General features: G+C 42.5%; 1 protein-coding gene across 2 annotated transcripts in view; it reads left to right on the top strand.

Moving 5' to 3' along the window:
- The window catches only part of Cbl (Cbl proto-oncogene), an 80,261-nt gene extending 63,885 nt beyond the window's left edge, over nucleotides 1-16,376 (top strand). For both annotated transcript variants that reach the window (XM_028866338.2, XM_037207573.1), the window contains exons 5-16: nucleotides 183-304; nucleotides 880-1,017; nucleotides 2,549-2,636; nucleotides 3,369-3,500; nucleotides 3,955-4,158; nucleotides 8,041-8,172; nucleotides 8,260-8,631; nucleotides 10,648-10,742; nucleotides 13,183-13,323; nucleotides 13,706-13,803; nucleotides 14,566-14,748; nucleotides 15,774-16,376. In XM_028866338.2, the coding sequence (XP_028722171.1) occupies nucleotides 183-304; nucleotides 880-1,017; nucleotides 2,549-2,636; nucleotides 3,369-3,500; nucleotides 3,955-4,158; nucleotides 8,041-8,172; nucleotides 8,260-8,631; nucleotides 10,648-10,742; nucleotides 13,183-13,323; nucleotides 13,706-13,803; nucleotides 14,566-14,748; nucleotides 15,774-16,066 (1,998 nt within the window). In that variant the 3' untranslated portion in view covers nucleotides 16,067-16,376. The remainder of the gene's footprint in view (nucleotides 1-182; nucleotides 305-879; nucleotides 1,018-2,548; nucleotides 2,637-3,368; nucleotides 3,501-3,954; nucleotides 4,159-8,040; nucleotides 8,173-8,259; nucleotides 8,632-10,647; nucleotides 10,743-13,182; nucleotides 13,324-13,705; nucleotides 13,804-14,565; nucleotides 14,749-15,773) is intronic.
- Nucleotides 16,377-17,237: the final 861 nt, after the last annotated feature.

The following is a 17,237-nucleotide window of genomic DNA, read 5'->3' on the forward strand; positions in this document are numbered from 1 at the left end:
ATTCTTAGCTCTCAAAATTTGTACTCTCAAACAAATTTGTCTTCCCAAAGAATGACAATAGAGAATTTGTGACAAGCAGAATTTATAATTTAGAGTTGAAGTTTTTCTTTTGTTCTTCATTGTTCTAAGGCTGGTTGTATGTCTGAACCAAATGGTCTATGATTGGTCTTCTATTTCTTTAGCCCTGGTCATCTTTGCTCAGAAATTGGAACAGCCTTGCTGTAACTCACCCTGGTTACATGGCTTTCCTGACATATGATGAAGTAAAAGCACGGCTCCAGAAGTTCATACACAAACCTGGCAGGTCAGTACCTTGAGTCAAAGAGGTTTGTTCTCCTGAATTTTGTTAGAGTTGAAGGAGCATCATCTTTTATTGGTTTCCCAGTGGCCCAGATTTGGGGATGAGATTGATTTAATCAATTTAATCAAGTCCTGTGATTTAGTAAATATTTCTAAGCCAATTTAGAATGAGAGTCCTAATATGCAGGAGCTGAAAAATATAGCAAAACCCTATCTCCAATAAATAGAGCAATGAAGTCTAGATGTATTTTGCTTCTGTTCTGGAATCATTAGAGGAGCTGATTTTTTTTTTTTTTAAGTTGGAGATTGAACCCAGGCCTGAAGGCATACTAAGTATTCATTCCCCATATAAGCTATAAGCTATGCCCCAGTCCCTTGAAAAAGTTACTTGAAATTCTTTTCAAGTTACCATACCAAAAAAAAAAAAGAGTTTTTTTCTCATATATATTTTGCTTTTATTCATATTCATCTTTCCCCCTAAAGAAGTTATTCACAATGGTCTTTTTTATTTTGTCTCTATGTTGCCCTCTATCTGATACCAGCATATATATTGAAACTTCTGGTAATCTCTGTCCTTAGTTACATCTTCCGGCTGAGCTGTACTCGTCTGGGTCAGTGGGCTATCGGGTACGTTACTGCTGATGGGAACATTCTGCAGACAATCCCACACAATAAACCACTCTTCCAAGCACTGATTGATGGCTTCAGGGAAGGCTTGTGAGTATTACTGCTTTCTGTTGTCCCTTAGCATCTAGGAACTGGGGACACCAGTGCCTCTTCATTAATGGCTTTTATTGCAGGTTTTCTCTACAGACTAAAATTTCAGCAATGTGTTAATATACTACCTTGCCCTGTCTTGAGGTTGAGCTTTGTTCTTTTTCAGGGTTCCCTAAGTGAGACTGGCTTCTTTGTTGTTTTAGTTATTATCACAAATAAACTTTCTCTTTTTCCAAATAGCTTAGTTTTAAAGCCAAATTAGAATAAAAAGCTATGCAAGGATCAGGACATTCTGCTGCTTATTTGACTAGTTAATGTGAGGGTGATTAGATGTTCCAATGACAGCAGACCTCAGTGATCTTCAACCTAGTTTTAGTCTGAGTCAGTAGTTCTTTTCTTTAGGCCTTGGGCTTTTGTGATGTATGCTAATATTTATGGCTAAGTTCTTATTCCTGAATTACCATTTATTTGGGAATTCAAATTCATTTTCAGTCAGTAAACACTGAAAGTACTGTTGAATGGGTATCAGAAAAGCAACTGTGTTCTAAAGTTACTAGGAAAATACATTTTTCCATTACGTATCATCTCCGCATCTGCATTGAGGCAAGAAGAGATGCTATTCCTAACATCTGAGCAGTCTGGCGCTAGAATCCACTGGTAGATGATCTCAGTGGCTTCATTTGCTTCCTCCACTTGTAAATTGGGGTCTGTATAAAGTGTTTAGTCAAAAGCAAATGTAGGGCAGTACTGGACTAAGAGAATCATGAGTTTGAGGCCAGCCTTGGCTACATAAAAGGCCCTCCCTCAGCAATCGAAAACAATATTTATACCTCATGACTATTCATTGAAGATAGGGGTTGACAGATTATGACCCATCAGCTACCTGTTTTGATACAGCATGCAAGCCAAGGTGGTAGTTGCTTGGGGATTTTGTTTTGATTTTTCAGACAGTCTCACCAGGTAGCACTGGCTAGCTGGCCTAAAACTCACTTTGTCAGCCAGGCTGGCCTCCAATTCACAGATACCTGCCTGCTTCTGCTTCTCGAGTGCTGGGATTATAGGTGTGCACCACCACACATTGCTTGTTACCTGTGTTTATGTGTGAGTGTTTTGCCTGCCTGCATGCCTCTGTAGGCACCACTTGCGTGCCTGTTGCTTGAGGTGACCAGAAGAGGGCACCAGAATCCTGAAACGAGTTACAGACAGTTGTGAGCCTCCAAGTGAGTGCTAGTAATCAAACCTGGATTCTCTTGGCTGTAGTGGGTGCAGACCTTTAATCACCAACACTGTGGAGGCAGAGGAAAGTAGGTCTCTTGAGTTCCAGGACAGCCTGATCTACCCTGTCTCAAAATAAAAAACAAAAACAAACAACAACAAAAAACCCTGGGTCCTATGGAAGAGCAGGCAGTACTCTTAACGAAAGAGCCATCTCTTCAGCCCCTTGTTACTTGTTTTTAAGATGTCGTAGATCTCATTTGTCTGTTTTAGTTTGACCTAGTTGAAACCCCAACAATTATTAATCTCTTTTTAGCTATTTATTTCCTGACGGACGAAATCAAAATCCTGACCTGACAGGTTTATGTGAACCAACTCCCCAAGATCATATCAAAGTAACCCAGGTGAGTTTTGTTTTATAACTATATTATAACTGGAACCAAGCTTTTGGTTTACTCTCAGAACTCAATATGTAGACTAAGTATTGCAAGTTAGTTTTTTTTTTTTTTTTTTTTTCTTCGAGACAGGGTTTCTCTGTGTAGCTTTGTGTCTTTCCTGGAATTTACTTGGTAGTCCAGGCTGGCCTCGAACTCACAGAGATCCGCCTGGCTCTGCCTCCGAGTGCTGGGATGAAAGGCGTGCGCCACCACCGCCCGGCTGCAACAGTTAGATTTTAAACCGTCAATTAGATTAGTGAGTGTGTGAGTGAGTGAGTGTGTGTGTGTGTGTGTGTGTGTGTGTTGTTGTGTTGCATGTGCATGTGGAGGCCCAACTAAAGTCAACATTGGGTATCTTTTAGTTATTTTGCATCCTGTTTTTTGAGATAGAGTCTCTATTGAACCTGGAGCTTACTGATTGGCTTGGGTGGCTGGGCATCAAGCCCCTGGGATCCATCTGTCTCTGTCCCCCAGCACTAGGGTTATAGATGTATATCACCACATCTGGCTTTTAGGTGGTACTGAAGATCTGAATTCAGGTCCTTATGCTTATATAACAAGCAGTTTTTCTACTGATGGAGCCATCTCCTTCAGCACCTATTGTGACATTTCTATTTTTGTAAATTTGACGGTCTTTTGGGTTTCATGTTTCATGTGTCATTCATTCAACACATTATCTCTCAATTTTTTTCATTAAAGGAACAATATGAATTATACTGTGAGATGGGCTCCACATTTCAACTATGTAAAATATGTGCTGAAAATGATAAGGATGTGAAGATTGAGCCCTGTGGACACCTCATGTGTACATCCTGCCTTACATCATGGCAGGTATGGATATCCAAACTCTTGTTTTTTTCTGTGTGATTACTCTGAGAATCAGGTATTATATTATATGTACTTTATAGATAGAAAGGGTGGGGTAAGTTTGATTGGTTTTTTTAAATCCTCTTCTCCCTCTTAGTTGCTTGCTTTCTCCCCTTTGGATGTTTAACCACTGCTGGCCTCCAAATCAGTTTTGGAAAATGACCTCAAATTTCTGTAACTTCTGCTTTGACCTCCCAAATGCTGGCATTACAAGGGTGGGCCATGATGCCTAACTTCTCCTTTTCTCTCTCTCCTTCTGGGCACTGAGGAATGAATCCAGGGCCTGCTAAGCACACACTACCTCTGAGTTATAGTCTTTGTTAGTTCTACTTTTATTTCTGGGAACTGTATTTACTAGTAGATGAGTATGTTAAATTCTTTTAGAAATGTCTGTTCCTCTTATCTGTTTCTTCTGCAGGAATCAGAAGGTCAGGGCTGTCCTTTTTGCCGATGTGAAATCAAAGGTACTGAGCCCATTGTGGTGGATCCATTTGACCCCAGAGGCAGTGGCAGTCTGTTAAGGCAAGGAGCAGAAGGAGCTGCCTCCCCAAATTATGATGATGATGATGATGAACGAGCTGATGACTCTCTCTTCATGATGAAGGAGTTGGCAGGTGCCAAGGTAAGACTAGAATTTGGGGACATTGGAGATACAGCTTGGTGTTAGATGTCTTGGTCAGCATTTCTATTATTGTGATAAAACACTGACCAAAAGCAACTTGGAGAAAAAAGGTTTATAGCTTGTAGTTCATCATCATGGAAGTCAGGGCTACGCTTGGAGGCTTTCTTTAAAAACAAACAAACAAAACCTCTGTTAGAACTAAGGATTAAGGGAGGAGGTGCATAAGAATTCTATAAAGTATTTCATTTCTTCACTGAATGGCAGGTGAGAAGTGTTTTCTTGTTATTTTATTCTTTATGACTCTCAGTTTATATATTAACTTTTAGAAGATACTAAGATTTGCCCCCCTTCCTCCCCTAAAATCTTATCATAAAGGTATATAAAAACATGAGATTGCCTGGTTCTTCACACCCTGGTTAGCTGTCACTTTTTGTTCTTTGTTTTGTTTCTTTTTCTGAGCTCTACCTTGAACTTGAGCTCTAGGCTCTTGACTGCTACCTCTGAGCCACATCATTGATCCGAGGGAGTGTGTGTGTGTGTTTGTGTATTTGTTGTATAAAGTGATTTTTTTTTTCTTACAACTTCTTATTTTTCCTAAAATAATTATTTCTCCAGTTTTCAGTTTGCATCTATCAATACCAAGTAAACCATGGTCTTAAGCATCTTCTCAAGGAGCTGCATTAAGAAATAATTGCTAAACCCAGTGGTAATAGTACAAGCCTTTAATCCCAGTACTCAAGAGGCAGAGGCAGGCAGATCTCTAAGAGTTTTGAAGCCAGCCTAGTCTACAGAGTGAGTTCCAGGATGGCCAAGACTACACAGAGAAACCCTGTCTCAAAAAGGAAGGAAGGAAGGAAGAAAGAAATGCTATCAATGAGCTATACAGTGCAGTAGATAATGTATAATCCAGTGTTGTAATACTCGGGAGTCACCTGTGCTCCCTCCATCTAGTCTGCTCATTCTCTAAATGGACTCCTTTCCTGTTGTCCTGAGGCCTTTTCTTGATTTTTTTTTCCTAGAGACAGAGTTTCTCTGTGTAGCTTTGGAGCCTTCCCTGGAACTCGCTCTGTAGACCAGCCTGGCCTCGAACTCACAGAGATCCGTCTGCCTCTGTCTCCCGAGTGCTGGGATTAAAGGCGTGCGCCACCACCCGGCAGCCTTTCCTTTCATGGGACGTGATTGCCTCTCTGCTGTTCAAAGGCTTATTTCTTGCATCCCATGCTTTATTTTTTTCATTTTTTGAGAGAAATAAGTTCTTAAAATACCTTTCTGGGAGCCTGGAGAGATGGTTCAATGGTTAAGAGCATATGCTACTCTTCTAGAGGACCTAAGATTCCCTGTATCCACATCAGGCCTCTCACATCCACCTATGACTTCAGTTCCTGGGGGACCCAACTTCTGTGACCTTGTAGTTACCTGTACTCACATACAAATGACTACATACAGACACACATATATAATTTAAAATAGTAAAAATAAATCATAAAAAATAATCTGTGAAAAGATGAAAGGGTAACCTTTTGGGGCCTTTGATATCATAGCATATTTTTATTCAGCACTTAAATTAGGAGTGGTGTTGTGCTGGCTAGATTTATGTCAACTTGATACAACCTATAGCATCTGAGAGGAGGAAATATCAGCTGAGAAAATGTCTCCATAAGATCAGGCTGTGGGCCAGCCTGTAAGGCATTTTCTCAATTAGTGACTTATGGAGGAGGGCACAGACCATTGTGGGTGAGGCCATCCCTGGACTGATGGTTCAGGGTTCTATAAGAAAGCAGGCTGAGCAAGCCATGTGAAGCAAGCCAGTAAGCAGTATCATTCTGTGGCCTCTGCATCAGCTCCCTCCCTCCAGGATCCTGCCCTGTTTGAGTTCCTATCCTGATTTCCTTTGGTGATGAACAGTGAAGTGGAAGTGTAAGTCAAATAAACTCTTTTCCTCCCCAAGTTTAGTTGGTCATGGTGTTTCATCACAGCAGTAGTAACCCTAACTAAGAAAAAGTGGCTAGTTCTAGAATTCTTTTTTTTTTTTTTTTGTTTTTGTTTTTGGCGCCTGTCCTGGATCTCACTCTGTAGACCAGGCTGGCCTCGAACTCACAGAGATCCGCCTGCCTCTGCCTCCCGAGTGCTGGGATTAAAGATGTGTGCCACCACCGCCCGGCTTAGTTCTAGACTTCTAATTATAGGCATTCATTCAGCTCAGGGACTTGGAGAGGTAGCTCAGTGGTTAAGGACTCTTGGTGCTTTTCCAAAGGGTTGAAGTTCAGTGCCCAATGTCTGTGTCAAGGGGCTTGCAACCACTTACACTTAACTCCAGCTCAGAGGGATTTGGTACCATCCTCCATCCTCCGTGGTCACCTGCACACAGTTGTTACTCACTCACACAGAGACATACTAAAAATGAAATTTAAAAAGGTAAGTCACCTCAGTGCTAAATCACAAAAGCTTCGAGGGCTTCTAGATTCTAGTGGCTTTGCTCGTTTGTGTCCTCACTCTTCTTGCCATCTAATCATGGTGACCTCACTCTTCTTACTATGTACCATAGTGACCTCATTTTTTTTTTATTTTTTATTTTTTTTTTTTTTGGTTTTTCAAGACAGGGTTTCTCTGTAGTTTGGGTGCCTGTCCTGGAACTCACTCTGTAGACCAGGCTGGCCTTGAACTCCCTAGATCCACCTGTCTCTGCCTCCCGAGTGCTGGGATCAAAGGCGTGCGCCGCCGCTACCCGGCAGTGACCTCACTCACTTTTGCCATCTATTGCCATCTAATCATGGTGTCCTCGCTCTTCCTCACTTTTCTTGCCCTTTATCCACGGTTTTCATGTTTGCCCATTCTTATTTTCTTATAGAAGTGGAGGGTGCCATAGTGCCCAGCTCAAGAAGCTTGTTATTAATAATAAAGTCAGGTTTCGACTAAATGAGTAGAACAAAGGGGAAGCGATAGATTTTTGAAGGTCTTTAGGGGAAATCAGCAAGTGCTGGACTAGATACTGATGGAGTGAGAGGTAGCTTGATGACTAACTTAAGATTTTTAGTTCTAATGTTAAGCTAAATTTTCAGCTGGTTTTTGAGGCTTCAATCAGTCTGTCTTTGTCTCTTCAGGGTTTCCTGCATATTTTGGTTGTTTTTAGGAATCTTACTTACTATGCTTTTTTTTTTCTCCAGATCATATAAATCTTTTGTCTTTAAATTTTTTTTATTTATTATTGTTATTTGTATGTGTGTTTGTGCATGATTGTCCATAGGGGCTGGGTGCCGTGGCATTCCTATAGAAGTCAGAAGACAGCTGTGTTTTTGGGTTGTGTTTTTTTTAATGTTTATTTATTTTATGTATGAGTTCTCTACCTGCACACACGCCTTTATGCCAGAAAGAGGGCATCAGATCCCACTAGAGATGGTTGCAAGCCACCAGGTGGTTGCTGGGAATTGAAAGCAGCCAGTGCTCTCGATCACTAAGCCATCTCTCCAGCCCCTAGAGGACAACTTTGTGGAGTCAGCTCTCTTCTTCCACCTTTATATGCACTCCTAGGATCAAACTCAGGTTGCCAGGCTTGCACAGCAAGCACATTTACCTAGTTTTAATCTTGACAATGTTTGTTTTTCTCCAAAGGTGAAGAGATAGAGGGTTGTAGTGATTTTTAAAATTGTAAGGTAGTAAGAGGGTTGTAGTAATTTTTAAAATTGTAAGGTAGGCTCTTTTATGTAGCCTGCTATCCGATTGAGAGTGCCCTCTTATGGTGATATAAACATAGTCCAGGATTCCAAAAGTGTCTGTGATTTTAGAGGTTTGTGTGATCACATAGTATCTGCTGTATGTAGCTTTAGGATTGAAAGATGCTGTTCCCTAGACAGGAGTAACCTGTGTACATCTCCTTGGTTCTAGGTGGAAAGGCCTTCCTCTCCATTCTCCATGGCCCCACAAGCTTCCCTCCCTCCAGTGCCACCAAGACTTGACCTTCTACAGCAGCGAGCATCTGGTCCTGCCAGCACTTCAGTTTTGGGAACTACTTCCAAGGCAAAGCATTATCCATTTCTGCACTTTGCTGGGCCTTTCTTGTATAAAAGTGGTTTTGATTGATTTGTTTCCATCTTGTTTCCATAGGCTGGTTCTGGCTCCCTTCATAAAGACAAACCATTGCCAATACCTCCTACACTTCGAGATCTTCCACCACCACCTCCTCCAGACCGGCCTTACTCTGGAGCAGAAACACGACCTCAGAGACGGCCCCTGCCTTGTACACCAGGCGATTGCCCATCTAGAGACAAACTGCCCCCTGTCCCCTCTAGCCGCCCAGGGGACTCATGGTTGCCTCGGCCAATCCCGAAAGTACCAGTAGCTACCCCAAGCCCTAGTGATCCTTGGAATGGAAGAGAACTGACCAATCGGCACTCACTTCCATTCTCATTGCCTTCACAAATGGAACCTAGAGATGTTCCTAGACTTGGAAGCACATTTAGTCTGGATACTTCCATGGTGAGTCCTAAATTTTAAACCATTTAGCCTAGTTGTGTCTGTGGGTGGCATTTTATGGTCAGAAGTGTTCTGTTGAACTGGGTATGGTGGTAAATACTTTTCATCCCAGCACTTGGGAGGCAGAGGCATTTGGACCTCTGAGTTCAAGGACAGCCAGGGCTGTGTAGAGAGACTGTCTGGGGTAGGGGGAAAGTGTTTTGTTTTATTGACAGAGTTTTGGTCTCAAATTCTTGATCTCTTTGCCTCAGCTTCCTTAAGTAGCTGAGATTACAAGTATGCACAACTATGCCTGATTTTGAGTCAAAGTTATTCAGTGGGTTTTGTATAGAATTCAAAGATAGCATAATTCCTAACTTAGAAGACGTATATAAACAAAAGCTGAGATGGCTCAGCATAAAGACACTTCCAATCTGAGTTTGATTCCTAGAATGATATGGAAAGAAGTGAATTTGGAAAGGGGTCTGCTTAAGAAATACCCAAGGAGCCAGGTGCACACCTTTGATCCCAGTATATGGGAAGCAGAGGCAGGTAGATCTTGAGTTCAAGACTAGCCTCATCTACGTAATAAGTTCTAGGACCATTAGGGTTACACAATTAGACTCTGTCTCAAATAAAGAAAGGAGAGAAAGACCCAAGAGCTGATACTATGGCTCAGTAGGTAAAGACACTTGTTGGTAAGCCTGACAACTCAAGTGTGATCCCTGGGACTCAAGTAATAAAGGAGGAGAAGAGAATACTGAAAGTTAGCTTGTGGCTTTTACATACACACAATAAATAAATGTTTTTATTATTATTATTTTAAAGAAACAAGGGGGCTAGAGAGAGGCTCAGCATATAAGAACACTTGCTGCTCCTGCAGAGGACCTGGGTTCAATTCCCAGAACCCACATGGTCTCCTACAAATTCATATAATTCCAGTTGCAAGATATCTAATGCCCTTTTCTGACTGGTATACATATGTATATGCAGGCAAAACACTCACCCACATTATTAAAGTCTTCAGAGAAAAAAAAAATACATACACACCACACACACACGTGTGAAAGCATGTTACTTTTTAAGAGTAAGTTCCAGGACAACCAGGGCTGTTACACAGAGAAACCCTGTCTCGAAACAAAACAAAAATGTGTGTGTGTGTGTGTGTGTGTGTGTGTGTGTGTGTGTGTGTGTGGTGTAGTAGGGTAGTTGATGCCAGTGATCAAGTGTTTTTACCAGAAGTTAATAGGTTAGGTGGATTTTTTTTTTTTTTTTTTTTTTTTGTTTTTCGAGACAGGATTTCTCTGTGTAGTTTTGGTGCCTGTCATGGAACTCACTCTGTAGACCAGGCTGGCCTTGAACTTCCAGAGATCCTCCTGGCTCTGCTTCCCAAGTGCTGGGATTAAAGGTATGTGCCACCACCACCCAGCAAGGTGGATCCTTTAGAGTTCATGAAAGGAATTCACAAAGGCTTGGAAACTTGTCAGAAGATGAAAAGACATAAGACATGAACTCTCTTATAAACTGATTGATGGTTTGAACCTGGCTAACAGACATCAAATTTGGAATGAGCTTTGGTGGGTGAATTGAAAAGGCTGTTGAAACTAAGGAGGAGATCGAATGGGAAGAATACAGTTGAGTACTGTGATGACACTCAGGTGACTGTTTCCTGGTTCACAGAAAAGATGGTAACATTTGAGTGGCACCCAATGGTGGCACTCTGGAGTAGCATCAGTGGAGAATAACCATTTTGAGTTTAGATGTAGACTTGTGCTAGAAGTGATATTTCTGTAGACAACTAATTTGTTTCATCTGTTTTTAGAGTTAGAATGAATAAGGTATTCCCTAGCTTTCTTCTCTCTGACTCTCCCACTTGAAATTCCTTCAGAATCAGAATTCATAGTGTGATAACCCTTGGGTTTGTGAGGTCTGTGGCTATGTTAATATTTTTGTGATTTTTTTTTTCCAGTAGGTTGATAAGAAGAGATACTTAGCAGTAGTTGGGAAAGAGTTCTTTTCAGGCCTTTTCTTGCTTTGCAGACTATGAATAGCAGTCCAATAGCAGGTCCAGAGAGTGAGCACCCAAAAATCAAGCCTTCCTCATCTGCCAATGCCATTTACTCTCTGGCTGCCAGGTAAGCATATTAAAGCTGTGTTCATTTTGTGCAGTGGGTATTTCTTTTTCATGAGACAAGGCCTCCCTAGGTAGACAATGATGGCCTCAGACTCAGAATTCTAAGCTGAGTGTGGTTGGTGCATGCCTGTATCCGGCACCTGAGAGGCTAAGGCAGTAGGATTGCTACAAGTTGACAAGTTAGCAAAACTCCTTCTCAAACAAACAAGTGGCTCAGATGTTCAGTTACTTGCTGCTCTTCCAGAGGACCTGAGTTAGATTCCCAGCACCCAGATGGAGGTTCACAGCCATCTGTAACTGCAGTTCAGGGGATCCAGTGCCTCTGGCCTCCTTGGGCACTTGCACTCATGTGCACATACCCATTTGTAGACACTCATAAATATCTCATGTTTTATTATAACTAAAAGTAATAAAAATGATCTTAAACCAAAAGGTAACCTCACAAGTCTCCCGTTCTGGCCTATGAGTGCTGTCATTTTTGTGTTTTGAAATATCTTTCTACGTGTGTATAGGTCAGTCTTGCTGAGTCTTGCCCTTTTTTTTTTTTTTTTTTTTTTCAAGACAGGGTTTTTCTGTGTAGTTTTGGAGCCTGTCCTGAACTCACTCTGTAGTCCAGGTGGGCCTTGAATTCACAGAGATCCGCCTGGGTCTGCCTCCCGAGTGCTGGGATCAAAGGCGTGCGCCACCACTACCTGGCTGAGTCTTGCCATTTTATTAATCTTTTCAAAGAATCAATTTTAGCCGGGTGGCGGCGGCGGCGGCGGCAGCGCACGCCTTTCATCCCAGCACTCGGGAGGCAGAGCCAGGCGGATCTCTGTGAATTTGAGGCCAGCCTGGTCTACAGAGCAAGATCCAGGAAAGGCGCAAAGCTACACAGAGAACCCTGTCTCGAAAAACAAAACAAAAAAGAATCAATTTGGTTTTGTTATGTTTCTGTGCCATGATTTTTAAATGTGTACTATGGTGGCACATGCCTTTAATACCAGCACTCTGGAGGGAAAAGCAGGAGAATCTCTGAGTTTGAGGCCAGCCTGGTCTATAGAGTGAGTTCCAGGCCAGCCAGGGCTACTAAACAAACCAAAACAACAAACAGGCAAAAATGTGTACTGCTTTTATAATCAGGAAAGCATTATGTAGATACAGAGAGACAAATAAATGCAAATGCTTCTTGTTGATTATTTAGAATATGCAAAAAAAAAGATACTAAGAAGCATGAGGCGCCGGGCGGTGGTGGCGCACGCCTTTGATCCCAGCACTCGGGAGGCAGACCCAGGCGGATCTCTGTGAGTTCGAGGCCAGCCTGGGCTACCAAGTGAGTTCCAGGAAAGGCGCAAAAGCTACACAGAGAAACCCTGTCTCGAAAAAAACAAAAACAAAAACAAAAAAAAAAAAAAAAAAAAAAGAAGCATGAGGCGAGGTCATGTTTCTTAAAAAGTTTAGTCTCCTTTCATAAGGTAGGACTGCAGAAGTTTTTGTTTCATTTTAAGTTTTTTGTTTTATGTGGGTACCTGAATATATATGCCTGTGTACTATGTGCAGGCAGTGCCCATGGAGATGTACCCAAAGAGGGAATCAGATCCTCTGGAACTGGAGTCACAGATGGTTGTGAGCTGCTATGTACTTGCTGAGAATAGGACTCCAATCCTCTGGAAGAGCAGCCAGTGCTCTTAACCACTGAGCCACCTCTCCAGCCACTGAGAAGTTTTAGTGCAGAAAGCTCAGTGAGAATTACATAATATGCGCAGCAATAGCAAGATCCCTGAAGTAGAGGCACAGGGATGTAGCCAGTCTAGCATGTGCAGGGTCCTGGGTTTGATTCCTGCACTGTCAGAAAAAGGGAGGGAGGGAGGGAGGGAGGGAGGGAAGGAAGGAAGGAAGGAAGGAAGGAAGGAAGGAAGGAAGGAAGGAAGGATGGATGGATGGATCAAGAGTCAGAAGTTAAGGACTAATGTGGGATGCTAATGACCAGGTTACTTTTTATCTCTTTATTTTAGATTTTACTGGTAGGAAATATTGAAGAGAAAAAGAGATCATACTTTAGAGTAATACTTTTGACAAGCTGTGTAATCTCACTATCATAGACAGGTTTTTGTATTGGGATTTGCTGCACATTGCTAGCATTCTGTTAGAAAGCCACCTGCTGTTCCTTGTTTTATGTCTTGAAAAAGAAAAAGAATGCTAACAGGAGCACTGTAACAAAACTTAATTATGAGTTAAGGATAACTGGAACCGACTGCCCATCCCAGTTTAACATTTGGATCAACTGAGAGTAAATGTATAGTTGGTGCATGTTTTCCTAAATACTTGCCATGGTCAGTGAGTGGAAATGACAGTGCCCTAGGTGCTGTTTGTTTTGTTTTGTCAAATTGAGTTGTATCGGTTCTAAATCTGTTTCATACTTGAAAGTTTTCCAACCTTTTTTTTTTTTTTAATTCTTTCAGGCCTCTTCCTGTGCCAAAACTGCCACCTGGGGAGCAGGGGGAGAGTGAAGAGGACACGGAGTATATGACTCCCACATCTAGGCCTGTAGGGGCTCAGAAGCCAGAGCCGAAACGGCCGTTAGAGTCAACCCAGAGTTCACGGTACGCTCACAACAACCCCAGTTGTAGCCAAGTATATTTACTCAGATAATTCACTTACTGTTTTCCACCTGCTAGCTTTCTTATTGTACTTACCGTTATCTAGTCAGAATGAAAGCAGAAGGAAAAATCTAGACCCTGAAATGTTTACATCTCTAATATCAGTAAGCAGTTGCATTGTTTGCACAGTGGCATAGTGACCTCCAGAACACGTACACCTTTAGCTTGTTATGAGTCAGTCTCACAGTATTTATTAATGGTACTGGTACAAAAAGAATATGTTTTAAAAGAATGAGAGTCAAGGCAGTTAGAAGCAGGTTAGTCTTCTTAAGTTTGCAAATACCAATTTTGTTTGTGAAGACCATTGTGCCTCTTTGTGGTTCAGAGCGTGTGACTGTGACCAGCAGACTGACAGCTGCACGTATGAAGCAATGTATAACATTCAGTCTCAAGCACTGTCTGTGATGGAAAACAGTGCCTTTGGTGAGTACCTGTCTTCTACTTCAAAATTGATATGCTTGTGTACAGCACCTGTCTGTAATTTTAATACTTGGGAGTCTGAGGCAAAAGATTGCAAGTTTGAGGCCAGGCTAGCCTACATAACTAAGACCCTGTCTCAAGAATAAAAAGAAAAGAAAACCATAGGGATGCTCTGTAACATTTGGTTAAGACAGCTTACCCTAAGAGAAAATTATTCTCAGTACTCTTTGCAAAATGTCTTCATGTACAAGATGGGCCCTGCTTTTGCTTTATTTCCTTTTTACACACTAGTTCCTAATTGTTTTTCCTGCTCTCAGGGCCTGGAGACATCTGTGTTATATAGCCTGGATCTCAGTACTAGCAACTCTTTTATTTCCATTACATTGATGGAATTCTTTTGTGTGTGAGTGGTAAATACTCAATTCCCAGGTTAAACAGTTTTATCAAGGTGAAAGTTCAAGAAGCCTGCATACACAAGCCCTTTGGCCAATCTTCTCAGGTGAAATGCGGATAGGAAGCTCTAAAATAACACTTGAGTCTGCCATCGGCAGCTATTAACCTTAGCAAGAATGACTGTTGCCATGTTCAGGAGAGAGCTGGTTTTACTTTATCTCCATCCACAGGGCCTCAAGTGGTATTTAGTCCACAGTAGACATTTGAGTAACTGGTGAATGAAATGAATGGTTGTATACATGGGTGAATGAATGGATGCCTCTGGATGAAGTATGTCAAGAGAGGACAAAGCTTATACCAGCTTTCTTCCAGGGGAAGGGAATTTGGCTACAGCCCACACCAGCACTGGCCCTGAGGAATCAGAAAACGAGGACGATGGGTATGATGTGCCTAAGCCGCCTGTGCCGGCTGTATTGGCTCGCCGGACTCTGTCTGACATCTCTAATGCCAGTTCCTCCTTTGGCTGGTTGTCTCTGGATGGTGACCCCACGACAAGTGAGTCTGCAGGCTGCCTGCCTGGCCTCTGTTTATAACTGGAAGTCATGGCGCTCTCTCTCTGCTGGTAGGAAGTCAGTGAGTGGAGGTAGCAGATGGCACTGTATCTCAGTGGTGGAAAGCTGGTCCTAGGTCCCACATTAGGAAGTGACACTCTGTAGGTGGTGTTTAAGCCACAGCTCCTCCTAGAGACGAGGGCAAGGCTTCTAGCTCTTCTGAGTATTAGGCTTGATGGAAGTTCTTTTTTTTTTTCTCCATAAGCCCTGTCCAACTGGGAAGGAGTGTGCTGCCCTCAAATACATATTTTATGGGCCCAGGGCCCCCCACATTGGTCTCTGGTATCTAGGACTGCTCTTGCACCTGTGGCCACCTGGTAGGGAAGCAGCCAGAATAGTTGTCACTTTGGAGATTGAAGATAACTTTCAGAACAGCTGATAGAAAAGATCTAGCATCTAGTTGCCCTTGTAGGTAGGATCCCCACCCAATCTGGCTAATTGCTTCTTCTTTGCAGTTGAGGCTGTATTGTCTCCTTATTTGTAGAAGGAGTAGTGTAGTTAGTGTGTAAACTTGTTGCTAAGTATCACACACAGTGTAGGTGCTGTATGCTTCTCAGTCGTAATTACTGTTACAAGAATGGGGGCATACATATTAAGAAGGTTCTTCACTCTGTGCTAAGAGTCTAGATCTAAAACCCAGTTTTTAGTCTGATGATCTAGCTCGGCAGCAGAACACTTAACCTAATGTGTATATAGCCCTGAGTTCAGTCCTAGCACTGCAAATAAATAAAACCTAGACTTGTGCTAGGCATGGTAGCTCACTACTGTAATCTCAGCACTCAGGTGACTAAGCTGTGAGTTCGAGTCCAATCTGGGCTATAGAGTGAGCTCCTGTTTCAAAACAAACAAAAAACAGAACTCCTCCAGCCTTGTGACAGAAGAGCATCTTATTAGCACATTGTTACTGTTATTGCCATTAAATTCGAGCTTCCCGAGATTTGCGAATATTTTCTTTCCTTTCTCTTTTAGATTCCAATGAGGGTTCCCAAGTTCCTGAGCGGCCCCCTAAACCATTCCCTCGGAGAATCAACTCTGAACGCAAAGCAAGTAGCTCTCAGCCAGGCGGAGGGGCCCCTGCTAACCCTGCTGCCATCGTCCCCTCACCACAGCTCTCCAGTGAGATTGAGCGCCTCATGAGTCAGGGCTACTCCTACCAGGACATTCAGAAAGCTTTGGTCATTGCCCACAACAACATTGAGATGGCCAAAAACATCCTCCGGGAATTTGTTTCTATTTCTTCTCCTGCCCATGTAGCTACCTAGCACATCTCTTCCTGCCTTGGCTTCAGAGGATCCATGAGCTGGGCTCTTACTCAAAGGAGCACCTAGGAAAGCAGTGGCTTCTTTTGGGACATCACAGTGAGGTCCTGCCTTTTCTGTGGGTATTGACACCCATGGTTCCAAAATTTCAAAGCAGTGGAATGTAAATGGAGCAGCTAGTGTGTTTCACTGTTGTATTGGTCTTAAAAGTATGTTTGTAGTCCTTCAGTCCCATTAGGAGAGAATGGATTTTATTAAATGGTAACCTACCCCTGGAACAGTACAGAAAGAGAAGTGCTGTGCTGTAGCCCTAGTTAAGGACTTAAGACTTTCTTATTAAGGGTGTGTGAGTGTGTGTGTGTGTGTGTGTGTGTGTATCTGTCTGTCTGTCTGTTTGTGTCCTATGATTACAAGATTATCCTGCTGTGAGTGAATCCAGGCAGGGAGTTAGCACAAGAGCTTCAGGAAGGACTCTCTGAAGGCTCCCATCTACTGTGGTATTGCACCTAGCCCTGCTGGATGTTACAACCTCAACACTCCCCTCTGGCTTAGATATCATGTGCTTAACTAAGTCTTATAGTGTGAGAATACCCTCTGTCCTTTCCCCTGGAGACACCTTACTCTGCCCTCTCCTCATTGGTGTTCTGTAGGCTTGCTGTGACCTGAAGCCAAGCGGCTCACAGGATGTTCTTTTATGTCTGATGGTGTTGGTTTATTTGGTAGAATAGGTGGGAAGGAAAGTGCTATTCTGTGGTTACAGTTAGGATTGTGCTAGCAGCTAACACTGGTCACTCCAAAGTGCTGTTCTGTAGGAACCTTGAATTTGTTAGATAAGATGTTTGAGTTCTCCTAAGTACCTAGTGACCGGTTTGAGATAGAGGCCTTCATACACATTCCGTGTCTTCCCCAGAAAATAGTCTGGGAGTCTGTTGTTGCCTTGGTGCCAGGTCTGTGTTTCCGACGTAGGTCATGAGTCTTTGTACCTAACAGGAACAGAAGAACATTTGTTTTCAAGGTAGCTTCCCAGCCCAAATACCATGGAGCTTTTAGAAAGCTTCAGTAACATACTGTTTAGATTTACACAGTAAACCAGTAAGGACTTACCTATTCAGTCTTTGTTGCCAGTGGTTAATCTCAGCTTAGGGATTTCTCCCTTGAACAGGAGGGAGGTTAA

The sequence above is a fragment of the Peromyscus leucopus genome, chromosome 7 (genome assembly GCF_004664715.2).
Source record: "Peromyscus leucopus breed LL Stock chromosome 7, UCI_PerLeu_2.1, whole genome shotgun sequence".
NCBI classification, from domain to species: Eukaryota; Metazoa; Chordata; class Mammalia; order Rodentia; family Cricetidae; genus Peromyscus; species Peromyscus leucopus.